At 39.1% G+C, this 16,141-nt stretch overlaps 1 protein-coding gene across 3 annotated transcripts in view; it reads right to left on the bottom strand.

The window, feature by feature from the left end:
- Window positions 1–16,141, bottom strand: part of osbpl8 (oxysterol binding protein-like 8) — a 102,748-nt gene that overhangs the window by 67,296 nt on the left and 19,311 nt on the right. For all 3 annotated transcript variants that reach the window (XM_031743777.2, XM_031743778.2, XM_039601083.1), the window contains exon 2: window positions 4,181–4,278. In XM_031743777.2, the coding sequence (XP_031599637.1) occupies window positions 4,181–4,225 (45 nt within the window). In that variant the 5' untranslated portion in view covers window positions 4,226–4,278. The remainder of the gene's footprint in view (window positions 1–4,180; window positions 4,279–16,141) is intronic.

Raw genomic sequence — 16,141 nt, 5'->3', positions numbered from 1 at the left:
GGTTCCAATACCTTCTTGGTTTTTCTTTGCCGCACAAAAAAAGGAATGTACAAAACTAAGGAGAACAATGCCGGACCATACAAAGACAGACTCGACGAAAAGGCAAAGAAAAGATACGAGGAAAAAAATCAAAGGAGTGAGAGGGTCAGACCCTTACGAGCACACAAAGTGGACAAAAGACGTTAGCGTGCTGCCCAACTTTAACCACGCTCAGATTTATAATTATATGGATCTTGGAGTGAGTGCATACACTCATGAAGTTTTTAGTAACTTCAGGTCACTGCAACAAGCCCGGTACAGTTTACCGACGGATGGGTACAGGACCTTGAAATGCACCGTGTAGAACGAAAGACCATGTACAAACAAAGGTAAGTTTACCAGTCTCACAAATCGTCTTCATAAATACACAATCGTTAACCGTTTATTAATATAACCTTTGAGCTCAACGGTAATTAATTAGTAGTGGAAATAATTTCTGGTGACAATAATATTGTATGTTGTAATCGCACTGGACAATTAGTGATACAAAACAACTGTTTTATCCTGTGAATAAAAGTATATGTTTTTGTCAATGTACCCTGGTAATAACAGAAGCGAAACGCAATATTATATACAATAAATAAAGAAGCATAGCGTGACAATTTCTGTTCAGCGCCAGACTTGCTTGTAACCTATATCACCAATTATGTTAAGAAAAATGACGTATTAAGTACTACAAAACACTGACCTTTGTGGGAATGCTTGGAGCAGACTAACATGTGAGCTGGAGTGTTCTGAGACGTTATATTTGGTATATCTAGACCATCCGTTGGCTCTTACTTGAAACATGGCTTAAAAATTTCTCTTCAACGACATAATCCCGAAAAAACCCGATCTCTTTACCCGTCGGCTTCCCGTGGCTGTCATGCGACCGGCTATTGCAGTTAATAATACAACAGCTTCTTGCCATTTTTGGGTTTCTTTTTATCGCTGTGTAACTGAGTTCAATTGAAAGCCTCGCATGCGCTAGTACCTCTTGCCTCAAGTTCCCAGAATCCTTTGCGGTTTTACCCTGAATGACGTCACATTTTCAATCTCTATCCTGTGTGGGCGGTCTCTAGTCAAAATGCCCGGGCCGATTTTTTGTCCCAGTCCAGCCCTGTTCCTGACATGCATGAGAAGAGTTCACTAAGGGCTTACAGCATCTGCAGATTTTTATTATCAAAGTAAGAAACATGGTGGAAGCAATTTTGACCTCAATTATATCCATACATATTCACGTAGATACAGGCAATTTACTATTTATGTAGAGAAGAGGAGCAGACACTTTTGTAACTGCACTGTAAAGGGTTAATGTTAGTCTCTTCCCAGTGTAAACCACTAATAAATGGTGACTGAAAAGATGAGTCCAGGGGGTACACTGCCCCTTACCCAGTGTCAGTTAAAGAGAGTCTCCAAAATTTAATTGTTCATAATTCAAACCTCTTTACTTATTACCTTACAAAATGGTGAGATGTTTTGTTATTTAAACATTCATGTTGGAGTTGGCCTACACTTCAAAATTGTGCATCTTAATTGGCAACTAAGAGGCTCAGTTGTGGGGGAGGATTGGCGAGTGGTGCCATGCAAAATGGCATGAAATAAATGAGCTTCTTCTCATTCATTTCAAATACCTTAGCTGATTATCTCTGAGCCACAGATTCTCTTCTTTTACCTCTGAGCTACCTCAAACCCATTGTTCAACTGCATAATGGTTGTCTTTGTGCCTTTTCGCTGCTGCCTATTCTGACCAGCGGGTCACCAGTGCTTTCACTACAGTATGTACAATGCAAATGACAGCAGACTGGATGATGGTGGATGTTTGAAACAGGAGGGGGTGGGCTGCCATAAACCTTCCTGAAGTGTCTCCTGACTGTGAGGATGTCAGAGTTAAGGGAGAAGCGGCAGACACCTGGCGTGCTTCCCAGAGCCTTTCATCTCGGGTTGGGAGGCACCCTTTTCAGGAAACAGCGGGATGAGCCAGCAGCAAAGTACATCCCACAGTTTAAGTCTCACACCATTCTGGCACTGTAGTCACTTATAATGTGTGATGAAGTGATAACACGCAGCCCCAGAAGCTCAACAAAGCAAGTTTATGCCTAAATCCCAGAGTAGTACACATTCATTAAATTCAATTCAATTTAAAGAAAAGCAGTTCAAAGTCAATATTAAAACATGGCTTTCAAACTAATTTATGCATCAGCAGTTTTATTATGCAGTCACTAAAACAGCTGTGAGAAATTAGCTTGCGCTACTAAAAGCGACTGAGGGTTATCAGAGCTCACTCCCACTCTTAGCAAGAATCAGAGAAGTAAGGAAGGGCTTTTAGCTCCGCTCCCATTCAGTGGCACATTGTTTCACTGTATGTGGATAGCCTCCACTCTTATCACCCCAGTTATCTGCAATCATAAGTGCCCTCCTACTGGCTGCAAAAATGGCTGCTCAGGATTATGACTAAGGTGAAATGAAAGGGCAGAATGACAACAGAGGACGGAAGGGGTGCTTTATGAAAGAGGGTGTACGCTAGCTACCTGAGACTATTACTGGAGATACAATTTTAAGTGAGAAGTTTAATTGATTTTTACTGTCTCTATCAACAATGATCTTATCCTAATACACCTAACAAAAGTATGTTAACGCATATGATACAAATGTAGTAGTTCTTCAGGCTGTGACTGGATTTCACCTTGCTTTCAAAATAGTTACTAGATTGTTACTAGATTATCAGACTAAGTGCTGATCTAACATCTGTCCGTTAACTAATGCTGCAGTTTTAAAAGGCACAGCAAGTAGCATGCTAATGTTTCAAGGCACACATGCATTAATATACACACAAAATATTGTGGAAGATGATGTGTTCTGAGCTCTTCATGACTGTATCCTCAGATGAGAGCACGTTTGATCTTCAACATCTGCACCTAGCACACCACCTGTAGGTTCTGTTTTGTTTTTTTTAAATGAAAGCGTGTCAGCACTCCATACCTTGTCACCCTCGCCATATTTGAGTCCAATCATCAAGAACAAATGGACTGGGGTTCCCCAGTGACATCATCATATATGAATTCAGTTTTACACTGCAATAACAAAGTATGGCTGTCACAGCATCCCACAGTACAAAAGAACTTGCCTCATGTTAAACATTCCAGAAACTATTGGAGCTGGATTCAATTTCATGCAGCTTACCATAAATAACATAATTACTGTGTAACATATAAAATATAATAGAATTACTGCTTAGTGTACAACATCTTTGGGGGGAAAAATGATCTAAAAACAGCTATTTGCCAACCAAACAGCTTCGGCACTTGACAAGTAAACACAGTGCTGGCTTTCATGTGCTTTGAACCACACATTTTACAAAGAACTTAAACTTAACGTCTCCCTGGATGCGTTTATACTTTAACATCTAATGTTTATATGAACCTGATGATATGTGGCTCGTAGTACTTGTCCTAAAATCTCTCCTGCAAAGAACATTCATCATCTAACTTGAAGTTTATATATTGCATGCTGCCACTGCTTTCTAACTTTTTTATTTTATTAACTACATTTCTGAATGTAGACCCGCTGTGTGCTCTGTTAGGAGTAAAGCAAATGAAAATATAGACATAAACATATTTTCTTCTCAAATTTAAAGCTGGATTTTGACTTTGCTACTTTCAACAAGGAATGCCCAACAGGAAGTTGCAACAGCTTTACATTGCAGCACACAACAAAGAACAAGAACTGCATATGACCGTACCCTTTTCCTTTTCAGTAGCTGAAATCATGATTTCTGTTTGTTGGAAAGAGGATGTTTTAATGACACATATCTGTGTGACCTTTAATCAAATGCTGCTATTGTGGCAGTTTTGTCCATTCACTCTTGAGCCTGAAACGTCTGTGGCAGGCTGGTAATATTAGCACCTTACGCCAAGTATAAATTGTACTTTCTGTCACATAGGACAAGAAAACAGTGAGGCTTAAGGTTAAGGTCACTTGCAAGATTTGTAATCTTGGGTGTGTCAGTTGTTTGCCACAATGTCTGAAAATATAGCACATTTACATACTTTATTGTCCTTATTTATATTTTTGGAACAATAAATCACATTAGAAATTTCGCTTAAAATGTTAAAAACATACGCCTACCCAGGAAAGTACCCACTTATGCATTATGACTTACCAAAGTTTTCTCAGGTTCCTGCTGGGACTCAGAGGAGGACTCCATGGTTGTGTCGAACCAGAGTTAGGCCTGTCAGTGCTGCTCTGAAGACTGCATATCTGTGAAGAAGAAGATGAGATCAGAGACAGGAGAACTTTACAGCAAGTGTACTAATGTGGAAATGTGACCAAAATTCATTTGGGAGTTTAAATTTACAGTATGTTTAAAAAACAAAACAAAAAAAACTGAGTATTTTGAAAGCAGTTATTTCTTTCCTTCATTTGCATGTTTCTCAAAGTGTCCTTTCACCTTATGTGGGAAGGCTAGTTTGCAAGATTGGACTTATTTTCCTCATCATGCCTACTCAAGTGAGAAAAACCTGGTTGTGATGGCCATATCTAAGCAGAACAAAGGCTCTCTCTTATTTTTGCCATTGTATTCTAATGAATCAGAAACCTCCTCACCATCCCCCATTGCCCTTTCCACCCAAACAAGGGTGCTATATCTCCAGGCCTTCAATAAACAGCCTGTTTCCAACGCATGCGGGGGAGGATGGAGGATTAGCTTTTCTTTCAGTTCCCTTCCCCAGAGAGCCCTGAAAAATTCATCCTTTCAACCCGTCTTTTTCTGTCTGCCTTGAGCTTGTTTTCCCTATAGAAGTGTTGGAGCGTGGCATTGTTTTTAACCTTAATTTTTCCAGGGAAAGGTTGTGCTGGTTACCACTTAGCTGCTCCACTGGACCAGATGGGGATTTACTCAAGGGTACATGAGTAGAGTAAGTGTTGTAATGTACTCTTTGGATTTACAGAAACTTGCTACTGCTTATATATTTAGCAAGGAGTGGGGCAAAATGTTGATTTGGCAAAATATTGTGAGATGTTACAAATAACAATGGCACATGATTTGAATAGATTTGCTGGAACGTGCAGGTGTTTCTAAATTTCTAGACCACGTCTCTACATCAACCCTTTTTATGAAATTAATGAGGATGTGAATAGAAGTTAGCTAACTTGCATGGACACTGATATCAGTATTTTATGTAAATAAACTTTGTGAATAATGTATGATTCTGTTGTTTGTTTGTAGGGTTATTTATTCTTGTTCACTTCACAATTAGCATACTATATCGTGTATGATTGACTTGCATTGTATTGCACATTGCAGAATAGTAGTATCATGATAACATTGTTATCATTGATTTCTATGACACCCAATCCTGATATTTAAAGTGGTGGGGGTGGGTTAAAGTGTTTGTGGGGGTGTTTTTTTGTTTTTGGTTTTTGTTTTTTAATATTTAACTCTGCAGATCAAAGGTAAACTGTTTTCTTTTTAATAAAGAAAAAGGACCAAAAGAGGAAAAAGTATCAACAATAAGTATCTATACTTATCCACCCAAAATAAATATGTGATTGATGAGGTCAACAACTGCTGTAGCAGTGAAATATTTTCACAAAATTGTTGAAGTAGATCACATGACTTAGGGCTGTGCGATATGACCAAAATTAGGGATGCACCGATCCCGATACTGGTATCGGGTATCGGGGCCGATACTGTAAAATGTGTGCGTACTCGTACTCGTAAAAGTTAACCGATACCATGAACCGATCCTTATGTAGCCCGGATGGGAATTTGGGAGTAGATAATCATAATTCCCATGGACTTGAACGCCACATAAGGTGTTCACAGTTCACAGAAGAGAACGGCATGGAGAGATGCACGAGGTTAGCTGAACCAAAGTGAGAGACTCGGCTAGTTTTACTGAGGTTAACTTGCACAAAAGAGTGTGTGACTAGAAAGCTAACCGTGTGAGAGGTTCGCAACAGAGTGTGGGTGAAGTGACTTTTTGTTTCAACGGTCGCACCACCATCCGTGGAAAACTGTGTTTCCAGCCATGACCGCCGAGGCTAAAGGCTAGCCCGGACTGCTTGGCTGCGCCACGGAGGCAGCTGCTATGGACTGTCGGAGAACTGGACAGTGACTGGCTAACGCGCTGTAGCAGAGACAGCATCGGGTCCGCAGGGAGTGGATTTAGTGTGGGACTGGTGAACGGCGACCTACCGAGCAACGGAACTGTAAGTCAGACTTTTGTGCTCTTACTGGGGAGAAGAGGATTTTTCTCCATCGTCCGGCGTGAGCAGCAAACAGGCCTGCAACAAGTGTGAATGTGAGTGTGTGTGGGGCCCATGTGTGAATATTGTATGTTTAGTGGATTTATATAACGTGTTTTGGAGTGTATATTAGTGAGTCACTTACCAAAAGGTGATAACATAAGTTGGGTTGTTTAATATAATTTGAAAGGGAATTATGTCATTTATACAGTGTATTTCATTTGGTTAAGGAATTGGAATATCATTTGAGTTTAAAAAAGGGATGTGTTGTACAGTATTTGTCTCTGCCCTTACGTTCAGTAAACGTTTCGTTTGTGTTAAAGAGTTGTGTGGGGTCGTTTCTTTACTACCGGTTAAGTTTAACTTGTGTGTGGTAGAAGTATCGGTTTTTGTACTCGGTATCGGCAAGTACTCAGATCCAAGTATCGGTATCGGATCGGTTTGAAAAAATTGGTATCGTTGCATCTCTAACCAAAATCTCATATCCCGATATAAGACATCTATCGTCCCGATAACGATATAAATCACAAAAATTTAACATTTTCTGTAAATTTTGTGAATCTCAGGCAGCTCGACTTGCGTGGAGTGTTTGTAGCTGGGCGTTGTGTACCTGGAGTCGAGTGTTTTAACCGATGCTTAAACGATACATATTTAGACATAAGTGGTAACGGCCGCCGTTTTCTTTGTGAGTATTCATTACACGGTGTGCTGCGGGGAAAAGCCTGTTCTAACGTCTAAGGTTTATTTTTTAGCACCTGGCGGCTCTTTTTTGCTTCTCATCCATAAACACTGCATACTCTTTCACGTGACTCAGTTTATTTTGAAAAGTCTCAACAGGATCTTGAGCTTTATTGTGAAAGGTTTATGTGGAAAATAAACAAGCGGACACGCGATGGTTTTACCGTCGTTGTCGCTAACGACAACGCATAAAAACAGTCGCTTGTCCGTCCGTAGTGTGGTTATATTAAATGTAAGAGAAAGAGAGAACTTTAAGAAATTAATATAGCCACTACAGTGACCATCAAAACGATGAACAAATATTGCCGTAAACAGTTTATCTTGCGACACCATGAAACAAACGATAACGTAAAATGAAACGATAGATGTTTTTATATCGTCATCCGATATATATCGTTATATCGAACAGCCCTAACATGACTAGATGCAACACTGACATTTTTAATGACATTAATAAAAAAATGTAATTAATATGGACTTGTGCCCTGCGACAGACTGGCGACCTGTCCGGGTGTACCCCGCCTCTCGCCCTATGGCAGCTGGGATAGGCTCCAGCACCCCCCGCGACCCTGAAAAGGATGAGCGGAAGCGAATGGATGGATGGATGGATGGATGGATGGATGGAATATGGACTTGTCTAACTAACTGTTATCTGCAATTCATCCCTAAATGGAAAACCTTGATATTGGTTTACTTTCCACTTTGTCACTGTATCCATGCAAAATATATAAAAACAACAACAACAAAACAAAATAAAGTCTTGCTCCATTGTATTCAGCTGTGATGCTACTGTTAGTTCAATCTTGAACATCAGTTCCTGAACAAGCAAGACCATCTGTTAATTACACTACCCTTTTGGGGAGATGATTTTGAATGGAGTCTTTTTTTTTTCTTTTCTTTTTTTAAATATCAGCCAGTCACTTACACCGATTGCCGTTTTATGTTGATATGTTAATGTTATGAATGTGTTGGCCCCACCTGAAAGAACACCTGAACACACTATGGCCAGTGAGACACACTGGTGAAATGTTTCCGTTTTTCTGAAGCATAGCCCTCTAATTTATTTGCTGATGGTCATTTTAGAAATTATTCCTTCATTAATCCTACTAACATTTTGGCAAAGTCAAGTGAGCTGCTGCCAATGTTAAACCACATTTCCTTATGAAGGTGCCAAGAGGAGAGATGAAAAAAGTACCAGGAAGGAAGGCGGTAAGCAAACGCAAATAGTACCCAATATCAGACTGAGGACAAGAAAACAGCCAGAGTACAACACAGTCATTAAATCCCACCACCAGTCGTTCAACCAGTGAGATGCTCCAATGCTTCAACAGCCTTGGTTCCAGCCAGCACACACACTTCATGTGGCCTCAGTTCTCAAGGACCCATCAAGCTGAGACAGATGCTTTCCACTCGTTGTCAAAGTCAGCTTTAGAAATCAGCACATGACTCAGCTGGGAGCAGCAGCTGAGGTGGGAAGAATTATTAGAAATATCAGAATGTTTTATAGCAGTGTGTAGGAGGGTTTTTTCTCTATTGTGATGATTGCTAACACTTACTGCTATTACATAGTCTGAAGCAGTAACAGGAATGATGACAGAATTTCCCTCTGGGGTACATAAAATGTCAAATACAGTTGGCATTTTGACACTGACTTACATTTTCAGTTGATACATTCTCAATTCAGCATATGCCTAGCCCATCTTGGGATGATTAAATAGACAATAGCTTTTTATTTGCCCTAGATTTATTCAAGTTGGGCCACGAAATGCATCTTATACTAACTACTTTTTGTTTTTTTATATGGTGAGTTTGCTGGAATAAGGAAGCCATATTGTTAAATATGAGCAAGTCCCTGTTCCTAATAATCTGGTGAAAGTGGACAACGGGGCAATTTGCACTGTGGCAATCAGTGCATGGTTACTCCTGGCTATGTAAAAGCTGGCACTATAAAGAATCCACATCCAATTTCAATTTTGCATTAGTATTCTTTCTGCTAACAATACTTGTTAACAGTATTACTTACTGCCAAATAATAATTATTATCATCTTCAGTTAATCACATGTCAAATTGCAGATTTATTATAGTCAATTAATAAAACAGAAGGCACACCAATGACAGGAAAAACAACCATCTTCTGCTTCTATTTTCTGGACTTCCTCATATCCTTTGCTGGCACTTGTTTCAGTTGGACCACAGCAGTCTGTGAGCAAAGAACTATGAATCATTGCCAAAGATAGAGGGCAAACACAGAGGGAATCCTAAACTTGTGGCTTGGCAGTGGGCCCCAAAACAAAGCCAGAAATACTAGCAGGGTTGTTATTTTCCCCCACAGACCCCCCCAAAATGATAGTGCTGTATATTTTCAAACACTACAGAAGCTAACTGTTGGTTTTACAAGGCACTTCCAATATGATGAGGTTCTTAAAGAAAATCACTAGGATGAAATACCATTGATGTCCTTCATAGTTGGATGTATCCCTCATACAGTGGATATGACGCTACAGTCATGGGAAAAAGAACATTTTCGAAAGACTATGCAGTCCTGTTCTTGAATTGTTTCTTTCCTAGTTCTTATCTTGTAGATTTGCTGCTGTGTTTGGGACCACTGTCCTATTGCATGATAGTCTCACATTTGACTCTAGAATACTAGAGTTCATGGTCAACTCAATAAGTGCAAGGTGCCCTGGTCCTGTGGCTGCAAAACAAGTCCCAATCATTACCCATGCCCAACATGCTAGACAGTTGGCATCAGACACTTGTGCTGATGTGCTGTGTTCAGTTTTTGCTGTGGTGGCCAAACATCTCTACTCATCTCGTCTGGTCGGTTGTCCAGATTCAACCTTGCAAACATAAGCAGTGCTGCCATCTTCGTTTTAGAGAGCAAGGGCTTTCGTCTAGCAGTTCTTCCAAACAAGCCATATTTTTCAGTACCGCTTCTTTTGCTTCTTTAATTTCTAAACATTGCACCGTGTGACCTTTGGGGTAAATTTCCAATCCCAGGGAGTTTGCGGCATTGTGTCAACTATATATCTCAATGCTTCAGATCAGCAAAGCGCCAAAAATAATGCTTTTATAGTGAGGGTCATATGATGATGAGTTTACTAAGTGATCTGATTAGCAACCTGATTGCTAGTTAACCCATGAATTCCTATGAAAGCAGTAAGAGCAGACTTTAGTTCTCTAATTTTTTAGTAAGTTTTTTTCCCTTTGGTTACATAACTTTTTGCCTTTTATATTTGCTTCTTTGAATATGTTCATTTCGTCCCTTTTGTACAAAAACAATAATTGGTCCGATATTGAGTGCATCACATATATACACAAAGATGAGATAAGAATAATTATTATTTACACTACAGAAAATTAAAAAAAAAAAAAAAGTAAAAAAAGAAAATGACCAATCACCTCTATCTGTGTTGTAATTACAGCACTAAACTATTATGATTTCGACTGTATATATTAATGGTAGATGGCAGGGCTCTATCCCAATGCTAAGCTAGTTGTATTGATGTTGCTGTCCACTCTCCAAAGGTGAGACAGCTCTCTGACATTTGGTGAGGCACATCTACAGAGTCCCAATACTGCTGTCACTGCTGAGTACTTTGAAAATGAATGCCAATGGTTAAGTGACTCATACAAGTCTATCAAGCTAGCTGAGAGAAACCATGTGACTATGTCGTATGTTGGGTGCTGATATTTTAGAATTCAAACAGCAAACTACAGGACAAAAAGTTTTCATTTTAAGTTTTTTGATGATGGGTTTAATCGCTCCATTATTTAAAATAATAAATAAATTTGATTCACCGTTTGTTCATGATAGTAATGCTTTATCAAAACCTTATTGTTTAAATGGCCAAAGATTAAATTATTAGAATATAAAATACATATAAACAGGAAAAATACTAATCCATGAAAAAAACAGAAGAAGAAAATAAGAAAAATGGGGATGGCAAATAATGTCATCTGCCATCCCAGAAAGTGATGAGGGCTGTGTAACATCGTAGACTCAGCTGTTAACCCATATTGCGCAATAATAAATCTGAATAATTAATTAAACCAGTTATAGTATTTCTGGAGCAGACTGGGCAGGCTGTCAACCTTTATTTTTAAGAAAGACATTTTTGAGCAATAACTGAGTAAACAAATCTATATGGAGCTGCAAAACATATTTCAGCTTTAGAATAAAGCCTAATTTAGCAGGAAATAATATACAATATAATACAAATTAGTCTAACATTACTAATAGAGGTAAATAATTAAAGTCTTTTACTACAATACTGTTATTGCCAACAAAATGGAATAATTGTGAAATTGAGAGGGTGGGGGGGCAATGATTTAGTAGAGTCCAACCAATTTATCCGCACTATCCACCAATATTAAACCAGTCTGTCGGTATTGGACAGACTGGTAAATGAAAATCAGAAAACTACATTACTGACAGCAAAAACAGTGTTGATAATAATAATAATAATACTAATAATAATAATAATAATAATAATAATAATACTAACAATAATAATAATAATAATAATAATAATGATAATAATAATAATAACAATAATGGATTGCATTTATATAGCGCTTTTCGAGACCCTAAAAGCGCTTTACAATTCCACTATTCCTTCACTCTCACATTCACACACTGGTGGAGGCAAGCTACAGTGTCGCACAGTTTGGTCTGTAACTCTCCTGTAGACAAGACCTATGCTTGAAACTCTACAAACACAACAACAGAGTTGGGCAAAGACTAAATAAGAAAGTAAATAACTGCACACAATAAATGTCGCGGGAGTTTACATTTCTTGAATTTGGAAAGGAAAAAAATATCTGCAAATATATCACACTGTTAAACCACCAAATATCGGTATCGGGATTAAAAACCCTATATCGGTTAGACTCTGCAATATAGCGTGAGTCTTATTTTGAAATAGCAATAAGTATCTTAGCTTGATAATAAATGAAACCTATAGCAGGCTAACAGTTTTGTGTAAAGTACAATTTCTTATTATTTCGGTGTTTCCTGTACCAATCCTGTGTATACACTGAAATCATTGATTTATCTAAATAAACTACTGGCACCTGCACTGACTCCACAGGTGCCATATACATCATTTGGCTAAGGCATTTTCTATGTGTTATGGCCTTTCATCCATATCATTCGTTGACTGGCGAACATTACCAAATTGGGAGGAAAAAAAACAGCATCCAAACAACCAGCAATTGCTAATAAAAGTCATCCAACTGCTCAACTGTTATTGGATCCAGTGTCTTCATCTCAGTGAACCTATATTATTATATTATACTATTAGAGCAGGGCGATATGACCAAAAATATTTATCACGATATACATTTGAAAATTTGCGATAACGATATAACTGACGATATAATTGACACTAGACAAAATACTTTACAACTCCGCAACTTTATTAGTGCAAAACCCCCCCCCCCAAAAACATCAATGTATTTTCACTTAAACAAGCAGCTGTTTTTTATGTGCATTAAAGTTATATAAAAATGTAACAGTGCAAATGCAAATTCCTTGCTGACAGTTTAACCAAAAGGCATTTCCAGAGGAAACTGGCCGACATATCCTCAGCATAACCATGTATAATGTCCACAAAACTCAAAAAGAGGTTATACACACAATACGGTAATATTATTTTGAAGCACAGTACGTATCACTCTGCGAGGCTCCTGCCTACGGTAGCCGTAATGCTCCAACAATCCATCAAGCGGTGCGGGTTCGTAGCTTAGCAAAGTCGTACTAAAACATTTGACAGATTTTCGAGCGCCGTGTACCACATAAAACCGTTTCAAGGTCAGTAAACACAACCAGAATTCATACATAAGGCACACGGGATTATAAGGGGCACTGTCGATTTTCAGAAAAATCAAAGGATTGATTTTAAGTGTGCCGTATTTTCCAAACAACACGGTAATAACGACGCCCGCTAGCATGCTCTACCAAAATAGTACTTTGTTGTGTATCTGACGGACGAAAGCTAAACCAGTTCCACACCACTGAAGTTGCAGCATTTTTACAAACCAATTCTGGTTCATCCGTTTCATTCAACGATCCGCTTTCGCCCTTCTCATTCTCCGTCGCCAGTACACTTTTACCACCATGTGTGTATGAAAACAAAGGCGCTGCGCATGCGCGTTTTACCCATATTCTATCACGATATTTCATTTTCTTAACGTTGCCCAACATTATACCGGTATTACCGTGAATGGTATGATATGGCCCAGCCCTATATACTATATTAATTTGAATGCACCCTTTATTACAATATTACACACTAATTGCTGCTTCATAGTAGTAGAGGGACTCCACACTACTGAGAGATCATTCAGTACAGACATGAACTCTGTACACATTAGCTTTTTAAAGCTAAAATAGCCCAAGTCTGTGTCAGACTGAAAAAGAATAAAATCATGTAGGCCAAAGAGTGACTAACATGTAGGCACAGGCAAATGAGAATCCAACACTTCACTCAGTCATTGTCCTTCCCCTTAGTGAGAATAGAAATACTTAAAATTCTGACAGTGTACCTGTGAAAATACAGAGAATGAAAGATAAAAAGCAGCATCTGTATTGGGTTATGAAACTAATAGTAACTTTGCATCGATAAATATCTGGCAGCCTTTCCTGTAGCACAGATTAAATCCCATCCATAAACAAAACCAATCTTATAAATATAAGAAGCCTTTAAATAGCACATCTCTGTCCACGTTAATGTAGCCTAAGGTCTTTTAAAGGTTTGACTCTAAAGGATGCGCAAGCAGATCTAACAAGGAAGAAAAAGATAGGAAAATGGTGTTTACACCTCAGGTTGACTCACTAGGAAGACTTGGCTAAAAATATTCTACAGTTTATTTTAGATTTTAGATCACCCTCCCCTCAGACAGACAACCCCAAAGGCTCAAAATAATATGATGCGTGTCGAGTAACTACTTGTCTTTAAAGAGTATCTGTATGCATTTTCAGTTTCTGTGACATTTTATTCTGTGTTAACTTATTAGTTAAACAGTTTGTGTCACCGATCTCAACTTTAACACCCATTTGTCTGACAAAGTCTATGTTCGTGCCTTAAAGTCCTCAAAAAGACAAGTTCTGAGTTCAGAGCATCCAGAGCTGTAACTTCACGCCAGACTTTGTCCTTTTTTTCTTTCTATAATCATTGCAATTACTCGTGGAAGAAAAACGTGGAGCACCATCATCAAGTGTGTGTCCTTGCATGAATGAAAGGCTTCTGGATGCAACAACATGACTCAGCATCAGTAGCATAGATTTATCTGCTCTGTAACAGCAGCATGTGGATGGGAATGCTAAAGAATGCTCCTACAGTGTCAAGGAGACTGTGGTGACCTCACAGCATTAAGTGTGATTATGGGAGAAACACTGCGGCTGCCTCAGTCTGGCTCATAATGGGCAGAATAAACCATCCCTGCTACAGCGACAGGGAGAAAAATCACAGAGAGAACAGAGCCACGACTCCACTACTGAGATGCACAAAAAAATGTGTATGACGCATGCAGCTTCAGTCGAATAATGTGTGTCCGTTTGTGTGCAATACCTCTTGCATAACAGAAACAGGAGAGATGATGTGAGGCAGAAATGCCGGCACATTCAGCTTAAGGTTGCAATCATTCTACAGTATATATGGAAGGATTTGCAGACATCACTAGGGAAGTGCAGAGGCTACAGAGATGAGTGACCCTCAGCCTTGTGACCCTAGAATAATCTTTAATAAAAAAAATTTAAAAAGTGCAACGTGAAGACCCTAGACATTGTTTCTGCATGATCGCTGCTATCAGCAGCTTCATCTAAACATGGAAAATCATCAGCTACCTCCATTCTGAAACTGGACAAATTCTAAGAAGCTAGACTGGTATCAGACCACGTCATCAAGCTGTAGTGAGATGTGACCTCAGTACATCAGAATCTGATTTTAACAGAGCCATCCTACATATACAGAGAGCCTGAAAACACTACAACAAAAAACAAGATGAGGTTAATACACGCAGGAACATAACAGACTACATTTATCCTCATTACATGCAGGTAAACTGAAACGGACAAACACACAGGGAACCACACCAATGCAGCATGCACGTGTGCTACACGACAACAGCGGAGCTGAATGAAGGACCTACCTCATGCGGCTCGCACATCAGAAAGCACCATCGCATTCAAACACAGCTTCTCAGAGATGGAAAGAGACGGAGAGAGAGAGGCAGAGTGAGAGACATAGAGGTGACATCACCATATTTCTCTCCCTCTTGCTCTGAAATGTAGGGTAGTGCTGCAGGGCTGCCGGTGTCAGCGGCAGAGCAGCAGCGAGAGCTCCCTCTGTGTGTGCGTGTGCAATGACAGAGAAGAAGAGTGCGCTCTACGGAAGCTTCAACTGCTGCATGTGACTTAAATATACTCAAGGGTCAAAATACTTAATACCAAAGTATTAAAAATACCCTTGTAAGATGAGACTGTCATGTGATTATATGCTCCTATGGAAATGAGTGCATCTGAATCATCTGAAAAGCAAATACACAAAATCACAGGTACACCTAGTCTGACTCATGAACATTCACTATCCAGCAATCATTATTGCTTATCATTATTATCATCATTATTAATATAATAATAATCATAATCATCATCATCATTATTATTATTATTATTATTATTATATATGCTCTTCATTGAAAAACCTTGCTACACACATTAGATAGCACTGTGTACCCCTACAGTAAAGCTGCCAAGTGAAAAAGTCAACAGAATCTGAATCAGAATACTTTATTCATCACTAAGGAAATTATCTAAAGCAACTAGAGCTGGGCTATATGATACCGTTCACGGTAATACCGGTATAATGTTGGGCAACGATAAGAAAATGAAATATCGTGATAGAATATGGGTAAAACGCGCATGCGCCGTGCCTTTGTTTTCACACGCACATGGCCGAAACAGCATGGGGGCGACGGAGAATGAGAAGGGCGAAAGCGGATCGTTGAATGAAACGGATGAACCAGAATTGGTTTGTAAAAATGCTGCAACTTCAGTGGTGTGGAACTGGTTTAGCTTTCGTCCATCAGATACACAACAAAGTACTATTTTAGCATGCTAGCGGGCCGTCG

The sequence above is a fragment of the Oreochromis aureus genome, linkage group 17, assembly GCF_013358895.1.
Source record: "Oreochromis aureus strain Israel breed Guangdong linkage group 17, ZZ_aureus, whole genome shotgun sequence".
Taxonomy (NCBI): domain Eukaryota; kingdom Metazoa; phylum Chordata; class Actinopteri; order Cichliformes; family Cichlidae; genus Oreochromis; species Oreochromis aureus.
This window is presented reverse-complemented; position numbering and strand designations above follow the sequence as displayed.